The sequence below is a fragment of the Protopterus annectens genome, chromosome 6.part1, assembly GCF_019279795.1.
Source record: "Protopterus annectens isolate FY-2018-M chromosome 6.part1, PAN1.0, whole genome shotgun sequence".
In the NCBI taxonomy this organism is placed as follows: domain Eukaryota; kingdom Metazoa; phylum Chordata; order Ceratodontiformes; family Protopteridae; genus Protopterus; species Protopterus annectens.
In genome coordinates this window covers 488,866,530-488,884,461 of record NC_056738.1, presented here as the reverse complement: position 1 = coordinate 488,884,461, position 17,932 = coordinate 488,866,530, and the positions used below count along the sequence as shown (strand labels likewise).

At 37.2% G+C, this 17,932-nt stretch overlaps 1 protein-coding gene across 1 annotated transcript in view; it reads right to left on the bottom strand.

Moving 5' to 3' along the window:
- Positions 1-17,932, bottom strand: part of PIKFYVE (phosphoinositide kinase, FYVE-type zinc finger containing) — a 3,858,188-nt gene that overhangs the window by 423,658 nt on the left and 3,416,598 nt on the right. Inside the window, 2 exon segments of the mRNA XM_044075403.1 lie at positions 832-915; positions 1,428-1,523. Of these exon segments, the coding sequence (XP_043931338.1) occupies positions 832-915; positions 1,428-1,523 (180 nt within the window).

Sequence of the window (17,932 nt, the reverse complement as noted above, 5' to 3'; positions counted from 1 at the left end):
TATATACATATGCACACACACATACATAATATATTTTTTTTTCCTTAAGTGTTTCACTCACTTAACACCTGTGAATGTATTAGCTTATTTTTCCCTAAATTATCTTGACATAAAGTAGAAACCTGAAGTGTTCTTTGCTGAACAGTTGTAAATTCTTCCCAGCTACAGTTTTCTTTTCTCTTTATATGGTTGATTTGCTGTTACTTTCTCCAATGTTCTTCTTCACTGGCATGGCATCTACACAATGAAATTACTAGTCAGTAACATTTTATCCAATTACTGGGTTCTAATCAACCTGCTTATCTGTGTAGCTATCTAAATGTGCTGCATTTGGGCAGATAAAAAGAGATAATTCTGCACCATCCATCAAGCCATAATAGACTGAAATGATGGAAACCAATGAAGACTCTTAGCGTAGAAATTCTGTGGAATTAAAAATCAAATTGCAGACGCCATCACTACAACCCCATCTACACTGATCTCCAACAGCATGCCAAAGCAATCATGAAGTTATTAGCCAGTTATACTTAGAAAAGCAGATAAGGCACATACATGCAAAGACATGAGATACGCTGCTGATAAACATAAGTCTGCTGTATGGGTATTTTCTCTGCCTAGTTCTGCAAGTAATTTAAACTCCTCACAGACAGACCACCATCCAATATAAATTAATATCTGCAGAAAAATGGAGACTTACTGCTTTGGCTCTGCATGTGAGTGGGAGCATTGCCCAATAAAGATCAAGCAATAGAAGAGGAAGGTTACAGTGAAATAAAATCAGTACAAGACACTAATTATAACTGGTAAGACATTAATGTAATCTTGTCTTACTTCTTCTGCTGAAATCCATCTTCACTACCACTTTTCATGGCATCTTCAGCAAGTTCTTCTAATGCATTCCTGTATTCCTTGCAGCTAAAAGAAAAAAAATCAGTAGAGACTTTTAAAACTTAAAGTCTAACACAAAGGTTTTTGGCACTTTTTTGCATAAAACCAGAAATACATAAACAAAACTACTGAGAGGCTGTACCTCTCCAGGGAGGCATCATCCCTGCATCCCATTACCATATACAACTTCCCTCTTTCCATACAGTTACTCATTGCAAGGATGTCTGTAAACCCACAAAATTTAAAAGTGAATGACTTACTTCTTGATAGTCTAACTGTCTTATACTGCACTTAAGCAAATGTGACACCAAACGATGTCACCAGAAGAAAGGTTATAAACTTATAATGTGGGTAGTTAACTAGTATAATCCCTCACCCACAGCCGAGGCTAGTTAAAATGCCAAGAATGCTCATGTATACAATTAGCTGATCCTAGTGAAAAATAAGTTTCATAGTGATCCTACCATCATTAACCATGATCTCTTAGTCCATTTCTAAATGTCACTGATTTCAGATAAAAAAAATATATATTTACATACCTGAGAGCAAAGGCAATGATACTACTGGGTTCCCTCTCACATACAACAACTGACACTCGTTCATGTTCTTGCATCAGATAGTGCTGGTCTGGGTCACTGTTCAAGGAGACAAAGTAAAACATCATCATTTTGTTTCATTAATTTACTACATCACTGAGTAATTTTTTTTTTAAGTAGATGTTATTTCAACATAGAATACAAAAGAAAAAATATATTAAGAAGTTTGTATGAGCACAAGTTAAATGGGATATCCTCAAAGTCTGATCTGTTTATATAAAAAACTAATACAGCTAAATAAAACAAAAGTGATCATGAAAAAAAATGCCTCTCATGGTATAAAAACATTTATGGACTTCAGCATGAGTCAACCAATCAAGGCACATTCCTTTAGACCACAATTTTTGGATGTAAAATCAGAACAAAGATAATAATAAAGCTATAACCCTGTACAATGTTCACCATAAATGGAAATCATTTAAATAACAGGATCATTCCTGCAGCAACATACTTCTGGCTGGGAGACATAAGACAGCAATTTAACAGCTATTTCAAGTGTCTAAATATCACTTAGACAAGAGGTAAAGCAATCTGAAGCCACGGCTATTAAAGAAAGCACAGATGTGAGAAAGAAAGAGAAAGACAGCACTCCTGATGTGAAAAATTTACCATAACAGTAAACTGATTTAATTCCAGTCTTTTTGGTAGACATCGCATTGCTGAGATAAATATTTCCTTGGCAAAGAATCTGCCCTTCCTCCCTATCCAAAGCCTGCAATACAGTCCTTGGCCACCAGGTTTCAAAAGAACCTGTATAACAGACCAGAGGGAGGAAATCTCCTCACTTTGCTAGTACAGTGACCAAAATTACTTACATGTCACCTTCATGACCTAAAATAAATAGTTTTCTGGCGCAACACTTCCCTCATGGTCCAATACAAAAGCAGGCACATAAAATCAACTTTTGCTGCAATCCACAGATTAAGGGTACATACAATGAAGATGCCAATCCCAGGAAAATTTACTCCCTGGTGCAAGGAACAGGGTGGGCTTTTGCAACTGATCTCATACACTTAACTATCTGACAAAATGATTAGCTGTGAGCTGATCATCACATGCAACATCCACATTCTGGACCATCAACTTCTGATGGATTGAGAGGAAGGCATTATGAGCACAATCCTCAATACCAAATGCAACCACTGAACTCTGACCTGGGGAATTGAGGGACTGTCTCCTAGCTGCAGACCAGTTACAACAATGCAATGACCATCCAACTAAGGAGATGGACAATTACACTCTTGGATCCATCCACTCAAGACGGCTTGCATTCTTCCATATTAAATACACTAACTCCACTGCAAAAAAAGGAAAAACAGCATGGCAATTAAAAAACACCCATCTCCTTCTGCAACATTCTATTGCTGAAACTACAAAATTCAGTGCAGCTCACAAACAAAAGGTAATAAACCTTCCTAGCATCCGCCCCCAAATCTTAGACAAAATCACCAGACATAAACCACCACAAACACTGAGGCATTAAACACATCATCAGCAGTTTGTGGTCTAAAATTCATGGACTCTTTAATAAGCTTCCCCTGAAACTGCATACCCATGGTACACAACAGAAGAGACTTCAGTGGAATAAATAACCAACATTAGAAAGGCTATTCCAGTGTAGACAGATCAAGGAGGACCCTCAGTGTCAAAGCAGCGACATCACACTCTCCTGCACTCCATTCGGCCATCCTTCACCACTACTAGAATCAGATGACAAAATCCATCATACCAAAAAAAGAAGGCTGCTGACCTGAACAGGAGAGGAGATTAGATGCTGGATGCCATCTCAACCTTAGTCCATCTGTAGTGGAGCTCATTTGCAGAAATAAAGTGATTCATTCCCAATGTCACAGTTCATCCATGGAAACTAAACCATGTACTAAGGCTAGAAGGTTCACTGCTTGCAAGTGTCTACTACTCAGTAGGAATAACAAGTGAAGAGGTGGCAGCTGCACTGCAGGTTTCATTCCCAACAAAGAGTATAAAGGAGGTCCCCACCCACTCAAACCTGCTTTCATCCAAGGATGGAAACAGGGAAACTATTCTCTTGCTTAAGCACAATTACCTCAATTGCAAAGCAGCAGAGGCCACTGCAAGGTGTGGTAAACTGAAAATCCGTCAGGCCTTGGGTCTGGGACCCTTACCTTCTCATTTTTATTGTATTTATTTATGTTATTTTCCATTTGTTGAGCAGGACATTTCATCTGGGTAAAATGCACCCTTTTTTAGCAGAGGCACAGGGAGCAAAACTCAACACAAAAGTTATACAAATAATGTAAATACACAACAAAGACAATTATTACACATGGCAAACAGGATTACTTTTACAGTAAAGAGATTAAGCTATATTTAAGTGAGTGACATGGTTCATGTATTACATAACATACAGAAATATAAATTATCTTAAGACAGATTCAGCATTTGTTTTCAGTACTACAACAGTTACTACTGATATGAATGATACTGAAGAAGTAAGAGTAAATGAGGTGAAGTGGAAAAAAAAAATGACAAAAAGAAATTTTTGAAGTGCAATTACTGCAAATGCTGATATTCTGGTGAAGACTTTTCATCCTTAATGTTTGCAGTGCTGAGATGGGCATAGATTCCTTTTTCTTTTCCAACTGTCATGTATGTGTGTGTGTGCATGTATTATATATATATATATATATATATATATATATATATTGCGAATTTGTGCTGGCTGATTCCCGTACTGCCGAACTGCAATTCTACGAATGTCTGTTAGCAAATGCCACTGTGTATTTGCTCATATAAGGGCGATGTTACGCATAGAGATTGCAGTACAGTGGGGATCAGGAAATTTATTATTTTCCTCACTGTAGTGTGATCTTGGATTTGGTATATATAATTTGCAGTGGGGTGTGAGGGGGGATACTTAAAATCACCAGCATTTTAATCTGGGAAAGGAGCCAGTTGGACAACATAAAAAACAAACACACTGAAGCATGTCAAACCCACCCAAGTAGGGAGCTTCGCCTCCATGCCCCCCCACACCCCACTAACTAAATATACCAACTCCTAGATCGCACTATAGTGGGGAAAAGGGCAAATTTCCCCATGCTGCCCAACTGCCTCCTTTCCTGGATTAAAATTTTGGTGACGCAAACGTTCATTAAACTACGGTTTTGGTATATTCATTACATTCAATTTAATGGAATTTCGGTCTACTCAAGTAGACCCATATATATATATATATATATATATATATATATATATATATATATACACACACACATACATATATATAATGCATATATGCACACACACATACATGCACACATATATGGATCTACTTCTAATTCCCGAATGGCCACTTCATCGAACGATGGAACTTCAAGATGACATTGACGAAAAGTTGATTTTACAAACACCTGGATCAGTGTAATGTAACTCCGGAAAATTAACCACTTGGCCACCAACACTTTAAAATGAAACCAAATCAAACCTATCCAAGAGGGGGGGGGGGTTTCACCCTCACACCTACTCCCCCCTCAACTGAACATACCAACACTGAGATCGCACTATAGTGGAGAAAACGGCAAATTTAATGATGGTGGCGAAGTGGCTAGCTTCCCGGAGTTATATTACGGTGATACAGGTGTTCATAACATTTACTTTTTGGCAACATCATCTTGATGTTCCATCATTTGATGAGGTGGCTGTTTATATTCACATACAGTGGATATAAAAAGTTTATACAGCCCTGTTAAAATCCCATGTTTTTGTGATATGAAAAATGAGACCACAATAAATCATTTCAAAACTTTTCTCACCTTTAATGTGACCTATTACCTGTACAATTCAATTGAAAAACAAACAAATCTGTTAGGGGAAAAAAAAAAAACATATAATACACTGGTTGCATAAGTGTGCAAACCCTTAAACTAATACTTTATTAGTTTAAGGGTGTGCGCACACAACAATTTGAAGTATCTTTTGATTTAATTACAGCATTCAGTCTTCTTGGGTAGGAGTCTATCAGCATGGCACATCTTGATTTGGCAATGTTTGCCCACTATTCTTTGCAAACGCGTTCCAAATCTGTCAGATTGCGAGGGCAACTCTTGTGCACAGCCCACTTCCACAGATTTTCTATCGGATGTAGGTCTGGGCTCTGGCTGGACCATTCCAAAACTTTAATTTTCTTCTGGTGAAGTCATTCTTTTGTTGATTTGGATATATGCTTGGGGTCATTGTCATGTTGAAAGGTGAAATTCCTCATCTTCAGCTTTCTAGCAGACGCCTGAAGATTTTGGGCCAAAAGGACTGGTATTTGGAACTGTTTATAATTCCCTCTACACTGACTAAAGCCCCAGTTCCAGCTGAAGAAAAGCAACCCCAAATCATGATCCTGCCACCAGCATGCTTCACAGTGGGGATGGTGTTCTTATGGTGATGCAAAGTGTTGTTTTTGTGCCAAACGTAACTTTTGGAATTCAACATTGGTCTCATCAGACCATAACACATTTACCCACATGCTTTTGGGAGACTTGATGTATTGTGTTGCAAATTTTATCCGGGCCTGGATTTTTTTTGTGTAAGAAAAGGCTTCCATCTTGCAACCCTACCCCATAGTCCATACATATGGAGAATATGGAAGATTGTTTTCACATGTAGTACACAACCAGCACTTGCCAGAAATTCCTGGCGCTCCTTCAGTTTTGCTGTAGGTCTCTTGGCAGCCTCCCTGACCAGTTTTCATCTACTCTTTTCATCAATTTTGGAGGGACGTCCAGTTCTTTGCAACATCACTGTCCCAATTTTCTACACTTTTTAATGACGACTTTCACTGTGTTCCATGGCATATCTAATGCTGTGGAAATTTTTTGTACCCTTCTCTTGACTGATACCTTTCAACAATGAAATCCCTTTGATGTTTTGTAAGCTCTCTGCAAACCATGGCTTTTGCTGTAGCAGGCAACTGAGTAAATGTCAGGAAAATCTTACCAGGACAGCTGAACTTTATTTTGGGTTAATCAGAGTCTCTTTAATTAATGGCAGGTATGTACCCAAGAAGACTGCATGCTGGAATTAAATCAAAAGGTTCTTCAACAAAGTATTAGTTTAAGGGTGTGCACACACAACAAAGTATTAGTTTAAGGGTGTGCACACTTATGTAACCAGTGTATTGTACTTTTTTTATTTTTTTATACTTTTTCTCCTAACAGATTTGTTTGTTTTTCAATTGAGTTGTATACGTTATAGGTCACATTAAAGGTGGGAAAAGTTTTGAAATTATTTATTGTGGTCTCATTTTTTTATATCACAAAATCCTGGGATTTTAACAGGGGTGTGTAAACGTTTTATATCTACTGTGTGTGCGTGTGTGTGTGTGTGTGTGTGTGTGTATATATATATATATATATATATATATATATACATACATATATATATATATATACATACATACATACACACACACACACACACATATATATATATATATATATATATATATATATACATTGCGGTGGTGGTGCTGCGGTAGCGTTGTCGCCTCACAGTAAGACGCTGTCCGGTTCGATTCTCAGCTAGAGCGTCTTCTGCGTGGAGACATGCGTGAATGGGCGTACCTTCGTTGAAGGTTGTGCGTCAGGGCTGGTAACTCGGCACATAAACATTAACTACCAATCATTAGCGGACCGGAGTTCTGCTGTGGCGATCCCTAACCGGGAAAAGCCGAAAGACACAACACACACACACATATATATATATATATATATATATATATATATATATATATATATATATATATATATATACACACACACACACACAGATATATATATATACACACACACACACACACAAACAAACATGACAGCTGGAAGACAAAAAGAAATGTGATGCCCATCTCTGCAGAGGTAAGGAAAGAAAAGTGGGAAAAGGAGGGTGGGTGAGTGCTAATACTGCAACAGTGAATAATCTGACATCTACTGCTATGGTAAGTTCTCACACAACTGTACTATATCCTTCCTTGATCACTGCTGCAGTTTTACTAATGTATGGAAAGATTCTCAAAGCTTTCTAGTCACTAACAGAGGAGGAGTGAGAAGCTGAGCTGTTGCCCAAGATTCCTTGAAGGAGAGATCTAGCAAACCAGCTCTAGACCTAGAGAAAGCATCAGGAAATGCACAGAGGAATTTTCCCTTCCATGAGCAACTCATGGTATGTGTTTTCCAAGCCTCTGGGCAAGACACTCTGGAGCAGAACAATCTCAGCTACCTGTTCAAATTGGAGGCAAAGAGATATATTTGCAGAACACCCCACTGATGGACAGTCTGTAAGAACAGCTCTCTGTTTAGCATCCATTCATGAGGGTCTGCCTTTGATCTGCTTAAGTAAACTTCTAAAGGGTTCCTATCTGAGGGAATGTAGTCTGCCTGCAGGAAAAGGTTATACTGAATGGCTGTACCCCAAGCAGATATGGCTAGCCTGCAGAGGTGATAGGGTTTGCCCCTTTTCACCACTTGTTTATGTGCCATATAATAGTGGTGCTGTTTGTAAGTACTCAGAGAGGGCTTGGAGTCCAACGAGAATACAAAGAATGGTGGGCAAAGATCAGGGCTTTCATTTCAATGACAATTATGTAATCTTTCCATTCATTCTTTGGCCAAACACCCAAGACCTTTATGTTCACAGAAAATGCCCCTAGTGCCAGATCTGAAGTATCTCTAAAAAGTTCCTGGCAACGAGAGGGAACCAGAAAGGTTGCTCTTGAACTGAGAGATATCTGATTGATCCACCAAAGAAACTCCTTTGTAATAAGGAATAAGAGGGGAATTGGAAAGTTCAGGGGGTGGCAGTGTTGTTTCCAAACAGAATTTAAGTACAAGTGAATCTTCCTCATGGGGGGGTCTGGCAAAATGCATCACTTGCATAGTGGAACTAATATATCCCAGGCTCTCAAAATCTACCTTGTAGAGGTCAAGTGCAGGTAAAGAAGGGACTAAAGGTAAGCCATTAAGAACTGTATCTTGTTGTGAAATAGAAATGCTGTCACTGAAACAGTGTTGATTCTGCAGCCTAGAAACACTAGATCTTGAGAAGGAAACAGGACAGACTTTTTGAAGTTTATAGTGAAACCCAGGCAGTGAAAAAAATCTGTAGTAAACCTAAGGTTTGCAAGATGTTTGTCTCTTGAAAAAAAACACAAAAGAATGTCATCATGAAAGGAGTAGACATATCTCCCCCCCTTAAGTCTGCAAAACGCAATGACAGGAGGTAGGCATTTGATGAATACAACTGGGGCTGTATAAAGAACAAAAGGCAAAGCAGAAAACGAAATTGCAAAACACAGAATCTTAAGAATTGCCTATTATCTGGATGAAATGGAATATGCAAATGCATGTACTTTATATTTAGGGTATCAAAGAATGCCGAAGGAAGGATCACTGGAGAAGAGTTTGTAATATAACATTTTGAATTTTGGTACAATTAGGAAGGTTCTGAGAACTGAAAAATAAAGACTGGGTTACCAGTTTCCCTCTTTCCTGGGAACAAGAAACAGCTTTCAGCAAAAACCTTTTTTTCTGTTGGTATGAGAGGAACTATCACTAGAGTCCCCTCCTGAAAGAACTCCTAGAGAATAGGTAAAACTAGGGGCTGTCAGTTTGTAGGAACATGTGGAACACCTAAATTCACTGAAGGAAAGATCTAAGACATCCTGTAAACCTGCTCTTCAACACTGAGAACCCATCTGTCTGAAGTTATCAATTTTCAAAGCATGGAGAGAGTTTCGTTAACAGAGGGAATGACTGCAGGCCGAGGTGTGAGAGAATGGGAGGAAGGGAGCAATAATCACAAATTACCTGATTTGTCTGGAAAAGAAGATTTAGATCCATTAAAATCTTGCTTTGGTTTGTCCTGGAATGTCTTGTTACACTTTTGTTGGTTCTTTAAGGAGAAAAGGGGTCAGCTTTAGAGGGACAATTCAACTGAAATGTTGGGACAGAACAGAGGAAAGTCGGTCTGAAATAATGCATAATCTTACCTCCCTCCAGTAAGCTTTTCAAGTTTTCAGCCACAGGAGGGCCAAAAAAGATTCTCTCTATCCAGAGGGGTATCCAACAGCTTGGATTTAAAATCTTTTAGAAGGGACTGTAACCTCAACTAGTATTACCTTCTCAGAATGGAACAAGCAGCAGCTATCCTGAAAGATGCATTAGCTGTATCATAGAGCATTTAATGGAATGACTAGCCACTTGGTTGGCAGAATTCAAAAGGGAAATTACAGCAGCATTACTGTCTAAATATGCCATGTGTCACAATTTTGTTAATGTCTCCCAAAACAGACAAAAGATACTTGAGAGCATTTGTGTTTGGCAGAGATGATGGCAAAGAAAATGTGTAGCAGAAGTGTGCACCACCTTTCCATACCTATCCATAGCACTGATACCTTTGTCACTAGCCAGTGGGATGCTAGGTTTGTCAGACGCCAAGTAAATTACAACAGGATCAAGTCACGGGATTTTTGTAGAATTTATGGGAAGTCAGGTACCTTATAAAATCAATCTTTTTGGAAGGGTGCAGGAGGTTGACATTTTGGATTTAGGGAAGCTATGGCAAAGGTATCCTTTAGTGATTACAGAGCTGAAGGTAGGGTAGAGGGTGTAGGAACTCCCATTTTAAATTCCATAATACCGCTTTCTACATATTTAAAACTTGCTTACCTTCACAATGGAAGTGCTGCATCATTTTTAACATTGGGTCCTGAAAGAAAAGTTCTTCTGAAGGAGAGTCAGAAGACATGTTATCATCTTCCTCAAATTTAAAACTGACTTGATAATACCTTTGGAAAGAGTAAGCCAGGGAGTCAGTGTCAGATTCTGATCTTTCACCTTCAGAAAAGAAAGCTCTGTCTCTCTTGTGAGGAGATGGAGAAGTAGAAAAAATAATTTATGATGTTTTAGGGACACGGTGGACTTAAAGAACCCAGTGAGAAAAATCTAACCACTCTTTTTGTGGATTCCTAGAAACAGGAGGAACAAAAGGAGACACTCTTGGTCTTCTGCTTCTTTTTTTAGAAGCACTTGCATAAACTAATAGCGGAAGATTAGATCTTTTACATACTTTAATAAGTGCACTTGGAACTTCACACAGACTAAAATCTGAGGAATACACTCAAATCCACAGAAATTATTGGCCGTGGTTACTCATTCCCAACAAAACTGCCCATCTGATCAGTCAGGCTGGATGTGCTATGTGGCTGTCGATTCTTAGCCTTTGACAGAGTCATGACATTGGGAGCAGCTAGAAAGCCCACACAGCAGAGACATCTGAACAGCAGGAGCTTCAGGTTTCAGTTTTTAAGGTTCTTTTTCAGCTGCTGAGGAACTGTGGTGGTGGTGCTGCAGTAGTGTTGTCGCCTCACAGTATGATGTTGTCCTGTTCGATTCTCAGCTAGAGCATTTTCTGTGTGGAAACATGCATGAATGGGCGTACCTTCGTTGAAGGTTGTGCATCAGAGCTGGCAACTCGGCACGTAAAAATCTACTGCCAATCATTAGCGGACCAGAGTTCTGCTGTGGCGACCCCTAACCGGGAAAAGCCAAAAGAGACAATCATTTCAGCTGCTGAGGAATATCCAAGAGGGAATCTTAAGAAGCCATACCATCCCTCTTGGATACTCTTCTTTTAACCTTTGATTTTCTATGTAGATTTTGAGAGAAGATGAACAGCACCCAAGTGTTTTTGGAACAAACCAAAGGCAGGCAGAAAACTCTTTCTACTTGTGAATGGAACTTAAAAATGAATAAACTGCAAATCTTATTTGACTTGTTTATTTACTTTTTCTTAACCAGGTAGGTAGACCAGTCCAAAGACCCTTTCAGCCATGTCCTGGGATTACAGCCAATATATAGTGCAAGTAAACTTACATTATACTCATCAAATAAGAAAAATTGTTAGGTTTACAAAGTCCATGTAGTTATTATACAGTTTTATAAAGTAGAATGTTATACAGTTCTACATTTCTAATAAAGTATCAGGTTTACATTAGCTTTTATCAGTATACATATGTTACAATAGTTTTGACTACAAGAAATTGTTTCTTAAAAGTTTAAAACTGAATTTCCTTAAAAGCATAAAGGATGCAAGTTAAAATACAGACATTAGAGAGAGACAGAGAGGCATAGAAAGTCGGAAGAGAACCCTGAATTAAGAGGAGTTAAATGGCAAAGAAAACCAGCTAACAGATTGTAAGCATTTTAGAAGATTAATCCTTTTAAAGAGTTTATTCATTATCCGAAAAGCATTTACAAGCAACTGTTCTGAAAAGGTGCTCATAAAGGAAATTCTTAAACATGGTACGTGCTACCTTGATGCCTTGTTTCAAATGGCAGTTTGCTCCAAAGAGCTGGGCCTGTTCGGTATAACCCTTGTTCACCAATGACTGTTTTAAATGGGGAACGATTGAGTGATATTAAGTTCTTCTGGGATTTCCTTAGGGAGTAGGAATGTTCCCTGATTGGGAGTTGCTTTTTGGGGGCAGTAGCTGTCGTTTAGAATTTTATATTGTAAGATGCAAAGAAGATAAGTGAACTTTTCAGTAAAGGTTTGCCAGTTTAGGTCATTTAGAAGGTCGCTGTGGTCCTGTCAAAGGCATCAGAAAGAAGGGAATAATCTGGCAGTTTTTTTTTTCAGAAATCGGTTTTATTTATTTCACAGATAATTCACCAACAAATTTACAACAGTCCAATGTACAAAGTGGGTACATACAAACAAAGAATACAACCATATTGGGCATAAGGCCATATAGATAATTTACCCGCAAGGTTACAATAAACAAGGAAATGGCACATAAGCAACAGCACTGTTGATAGCTTTGCATTAAAAAAATAGTAGTATGACTTGATATAAAGACTTCTGACCTTTAGTTCACCCACAACTATATACAGCATTTACAACTGTTATGATGAGAAATCTCATAGAGCAGGGAGTTTACTGTTTCATGTGTTCTATACAGTTAATACGAAACTGCAGAATTTAACCTGCTTAATATATTATTATGTATTCAGAGGACAGAAGGTAGTGATTATTATAAGCTAATGTCTGTAATATCAACAAAGAGTATTATTCCTTAAGAATGTGGTCAATGAGAAAACCCCAAAATTTCTGGTAGTAGGAAGGGTTTTTTTTTTTTTTTTTTTACTATTTCTTATCGTTTTATGGGAGGTGATGTATTTGACTGCCATGTTTCTGTATCCCTCCCATGCTAATTTGGATCTTTCTAACCAGTTTTGAGTGATATAAAGTTTCATTAACATGAAAGGAGTGATAAGAATGTGGAATTTCTGCTTGGGTATTCTGTCTGTGATAATCTGAAGGATTGCAAACTCCCATGAAATAGTTTTCTCATATCCCATCTTTTCTAGCCTGACTCTTAATGAACCCCATAGATTTTGAGCAAATTTTCAATACCAAAGTATGTGAAGTAGGTCTGCATGTGTCTTTGGGCAGAAAGGACAGAAAGGGGAAGAGTTTGAGTTAAATTTGTTCAGTCTAATTGGTGTGAAATAAGAGTTATTATTGAACACTGTGTATATAGAAGACTTCTAAAAGGAGATAATTTAACAGTATTTTCTATAGCATGGGAAACTTGTTCCATGGTAATTTTATTGTTTATTCCATTCCAATATTTAGAGAATAGGGTACAGGCTTGGTATTTTATTATTGCAATTAATTTGTACACAGTAGAAAGCATTTTTGTTTTATACAATAGATATCTCAGAATTGTTAATGAAGTATTAATATCTGTATGCACATCTTCGGGTATGTTTTTGAATAATGTATTTTTTGCTTGAGTTGAAGTTTTCCCTGATTTCGTTGGTGGTTTTATTTTTAAGTTTGTAAAAGTCCCAAATGATGAAGTTTTTGATTACTGGATGTTGGGCTAGATTTAACATCTTATTAAGTTAAGGTTTAAATGACTTTGTTGTAATAGCTGTAGAATATGTGAAAGGCTTACAAATTCAAAATGTCCTTGGAACATGAGAATTTTATGAGCACTTTAAATATTTTTAAGTTTGAAATGTCTATGAAGGAGAGGGCTTTGGGGTTAAGTCGGTATTCTTTAATGTGATTGTGCCATAATTTAACCCACAGTGGGAACCAATCATTGCTCATTGAGTTATATTCAGCAATCTGGATAATTCTGTTGGAACATATTTTATAGTACAGTTCAAAATCTGGTAACCTCATGCCTCCTTTATCAGTTGGTAGTATTAACTGTGTATAACTAATTCTGGTTGTTTTCAGATTCCCAATAAATCTGGATAGGTCCTTATTTACTTTTTTGAAAAACGATTTACAAATTGTAATATTAGTGGCACTAAGCTGGTATAGAAGTTTCGGAAGAATATTCATTTTAACTATTGCAATTTTAGATAATAGTGAGAAATTCATGTTTTCCCATCTCTGCAGATCTAGCTTACAGCTGTCCATTTTTTAGAAGGTTATTTTGCATATTTGATTTATGATTATGCTCAAAGTTTACCCCCAAGTATTTAAGTGAGTAGCTTGATTTAATAGAAGTGTGTGGAAAATAAACTACATTATGACCCAGGGGGTTCAGTGGGAATATTAAGAATTTTGAGGTGTTGATTTCATAATTTGACACTTTAGAAGAATTCTCAATAGCATTTAGGATTTTGTTTAGGTCCAGATTTGACAGCTGAAAGTATATGTTAATGTCATCTGCGTATGCTGTTATGGTTAGGTTATTATGCAGAATCACTGGAATACGGTGGAATTTTCTTTGTTTTATATATAGAAATAAGGGTTCAATATAGAGTTTAAAGAGATAGGGCAACAGGGGGCAGCCTTGTCTAGTACCATTAATAATTTTTATTTGGTTAGACTGTGTCTTGTTCAAGAAAAGTGTCATGGTGGAGGACTTGAAAAGCGTTTTAATTATTTCAATGAATTCTTCAGGGATATTGTAATATGACAGTGGTAAATATAGAAAATCTAAGTTTACTCTATCAAATGCTTTAGTTACGTCCAGGGTGAGAGCATATCTGGGGTGTTTATCTTTCCTCAGTAGTTGAATAGCTACATCTAGAGTCAGAGTACTGCCCCATGTTTGCCTGTCCATCATGAAACCAGATTGTTCAGATGATATAATACTGGACAGTATTGTTTCGAGTTTGTTGGCCGAAACTGTAGTTAGAATTTTTATATTTATAAGAGCAACTGGCCTGTAGTTCATGGGGTTCTTATTATCAGAATTAGGTTTAGGAATGAAGACAGTCTTAAGAGTTACTAAAGAAGATGTCAGTAAAGCCCCTTTTAGTAATAAAATTATACAATTTCAGGAGAATGGGTGAGAGTTTGGATGCAAAGGTTTTGTAAAAATTACAGGTGAACCCATCAGGCCCAGGAGATTTATTTAACTTTAGCTTCTTAATTACATTTATAATTTCTTCAATTGAGAGGGGTGCTTTTGGCAGGTCAGCTTGAGGATTTTCAATTGTTCGAAATTTTATAATAAGAAAACTTTTACAGTGTTCTACTGAGGTTTGTTTCTGGGGTCCATATAGTTTTGTGATGTCTTGTTTTAAACAAAAGGTCAGGGTTTAGGGACCATACAAAACATTTAAAGTTATCTTGGTTAATATTTGACCAGTTTGAGGGTTATTCTAGAATGATCCGAGAGAAAGCTAGGTTCAGCACTATAATTAAGATCTAATTTTAGAAAGGAATCTGAGATTAGAAAGAAGTCTATTCTAGACTATGATTTGTAGCAAGGTGAGTAATATGTGCAATTTACCTTAGAATTTAGTGTCATTTTTAAGTTTGTAGGGATCTATTAGAGAAAATTCTGTAATGAGGTCCTCTAATGCTAAAAGAGGTTGAAGGTCTCGAGGATTTTTATTATTTGTTCTGTCTACTGCAGGGTCTTGCACCAAATTCCAGTCTCCTCCCAATATATATTCATGTTCTGGGAATCTTTTTAAGAGGTTGTATATCTCAATAATAAAATCTTGTTGCTTAGTACAGGGGTCATATAGGTTCAGAAATAAAAGGGTCTAGTGAGAGGGGCTTTTAGACAGGTAAAGTAGCACCAGCTACCCTCTTTGTCCTGACCGAACTCTAAAATATGTTCTTTAAAAGAAGCTTTGATAATAATAGCCACGCCTTTTGAGTTGGTACAACTGCCCGAAGCTATTACTGAATTTATCCATTTCTTCATAAGTAGCTTTTTTTTCTTAGTTTCCTGAAGGCCTCTAACGTTCCAAGAATCTACACACCACATTATTTATTCACAACAAACTTAGGTAACATAATAATCTATTTGAATTTTAACTCTTTCTTTAGAAAGAATGTAAGTAATCTGTAGTAGAGTTATGTCCGTATCTGCCATCGTAGCATCATTAATCTCCAAAACCATCCCCAAGCCTAACCTTAAAAACAACTGACCTAAGGGGAGAATAACACTGAAAACTTGTTGCAATTCAACAGTAGAAATTATCTTCATACATATTATAACCATAATGAGAAGATCAAGTTTCAAGTGTGAATAATAAAACAATAATGCACACAAAGTTCAAATCACAACATGTGATAGTAACTATCAGCACAAACCTCTACATCATTGCTCCAATTATAAATGTTAATAATCTGACATAGTAAAACATAGTGCAACATCAAAATCAGCTCACAAGAAACATGAGTATTAAACATAAAAGAACAGCTTAATGCAGATATTTTAGGAGGATGAGTGCCACATACAAGTTATGCTTAAAGAAGCGTTCATCAAGTTATCAAGACCCTTAAGCACTCTGGGAATAGCAGTAAAATTGTGTATAACCATACTGGAACCAACATTATTTTCCATATTTTAACATACCAATGTCTAAACAGCCTGAAGGTATTAGGTAATCTATTATTGATTATTATTGATTACTCTGTTTGACTGAGTAATGCCTTATTATGTTAGTATACATCTGTTCAAAAAAAATGATTATGTGTTCGGTACTCTTATCTCCAAAACATTGCCTGTACAGTCATAGGAGGGATAGACTATGAAAGTTAACACTGTGCCTGACTCCATTTAAATCTTATGGCACAGCTTTTCAGTTATTTGTATAAACAGTTGATAGAATTTCTGATAGTGACAGGCAAGTCAGGATTAGTCTATGCAGTGCAACCAAGCAAGGCATTGCAATGGTAAGCTGTAGGTCTAAATAAAAATGCAGTATGTACTGAACCTGGAGGAAAAAAACAGCCTCTCATTTCACCACATCACATCATCAGCCGATCAGAATGGTAGAGTTTGGTTTTCAGGCTACCATAGTTCAGTTTAATTCTACACAGGAACTATTCTGTGTTTGATTTAATTGAGAACTGCAATCAACTGGTTTACCAGTGACCACTTTTCTTATAAATGCTGAGTCTTAAAGAAGGAGGAAGTAAACAAGGAGGGTGGTGTTGCTACCAATTCAGCCCTGAAGGGAAAATAAACTTGTGCAGTGCAGCCCTCCCCTTTTTCCTTTTGCAGCTTCTTAATGGGAAATTCCTGCATTTCTGAATGACATTAGAAATTCAAAACAGGATTGAAGCACCTCAGGCACCTAGATATCTGCTGCTGTTTATTTTTTCCCTGTCAAGGTTGTTTTAGCATCTAACTCAGGTGTCATAACAACCAAAGGAATTGCAAGTTGTTGAAGAGACTGTGTTAAGAGCATGAAAGCACATTTAGGTTAACTGTGGCAGTTCATTAAAGGCTCTTATAAAAGCTGTTTTGGCTTCAATAGATACTGTATTTTCTTTATATTGGAAGCACAAAGTATTACAGTATTTCATTTGGAATTTGATTTTATGAATCAGGAAAGCACAGCAAGGAGAGAGCATTTATCTTAAGTTTTATTTGAAGCGGAAGATCTTGTGCAAATGTGATTTGATAGCCATTCCACATGATCAATCTCTTGGATTTGGCTGCATCCATTATTTTCTGAACATGGTAATAATTCAGCAGCTTGGCATAAATTTGCCTAGTGTTGTCAGTATTTTAAGATTTACAGAGTGCTGTATCACTGTATTTTTGTCATCCAGGAGGGCGCAGAATATCTGTTTAAGTGCTTCTTGTAGCTTTGTCTGATCATGCACCTTAGGAACTCCTCTTATAAGTACATTGTTCCTTCTGCTCCGTGCTTCGAGATCAATTAACTTTTGATTTATTTGTTTCAGTAGCTACATACTTAGCCTTTGTTTTTGTAGTTCTATCTTCATTTCATTTGCTACTGACAGCCTCAGTTTAATCCAGTCTTGAAGCAATATGGCTGAGAGGGGTGTCAAAGCTTGATAGCTGGTCTGAGAAGTTTTGGATTGCAGTCTGGATTGGAAGAAGGGCTCTTTTCAGTTCCTCTATGTTGTATGCTGTCTCAGTCTTAGGTTTACTGTTTGATTTAGGAGTGTCTTGCTGT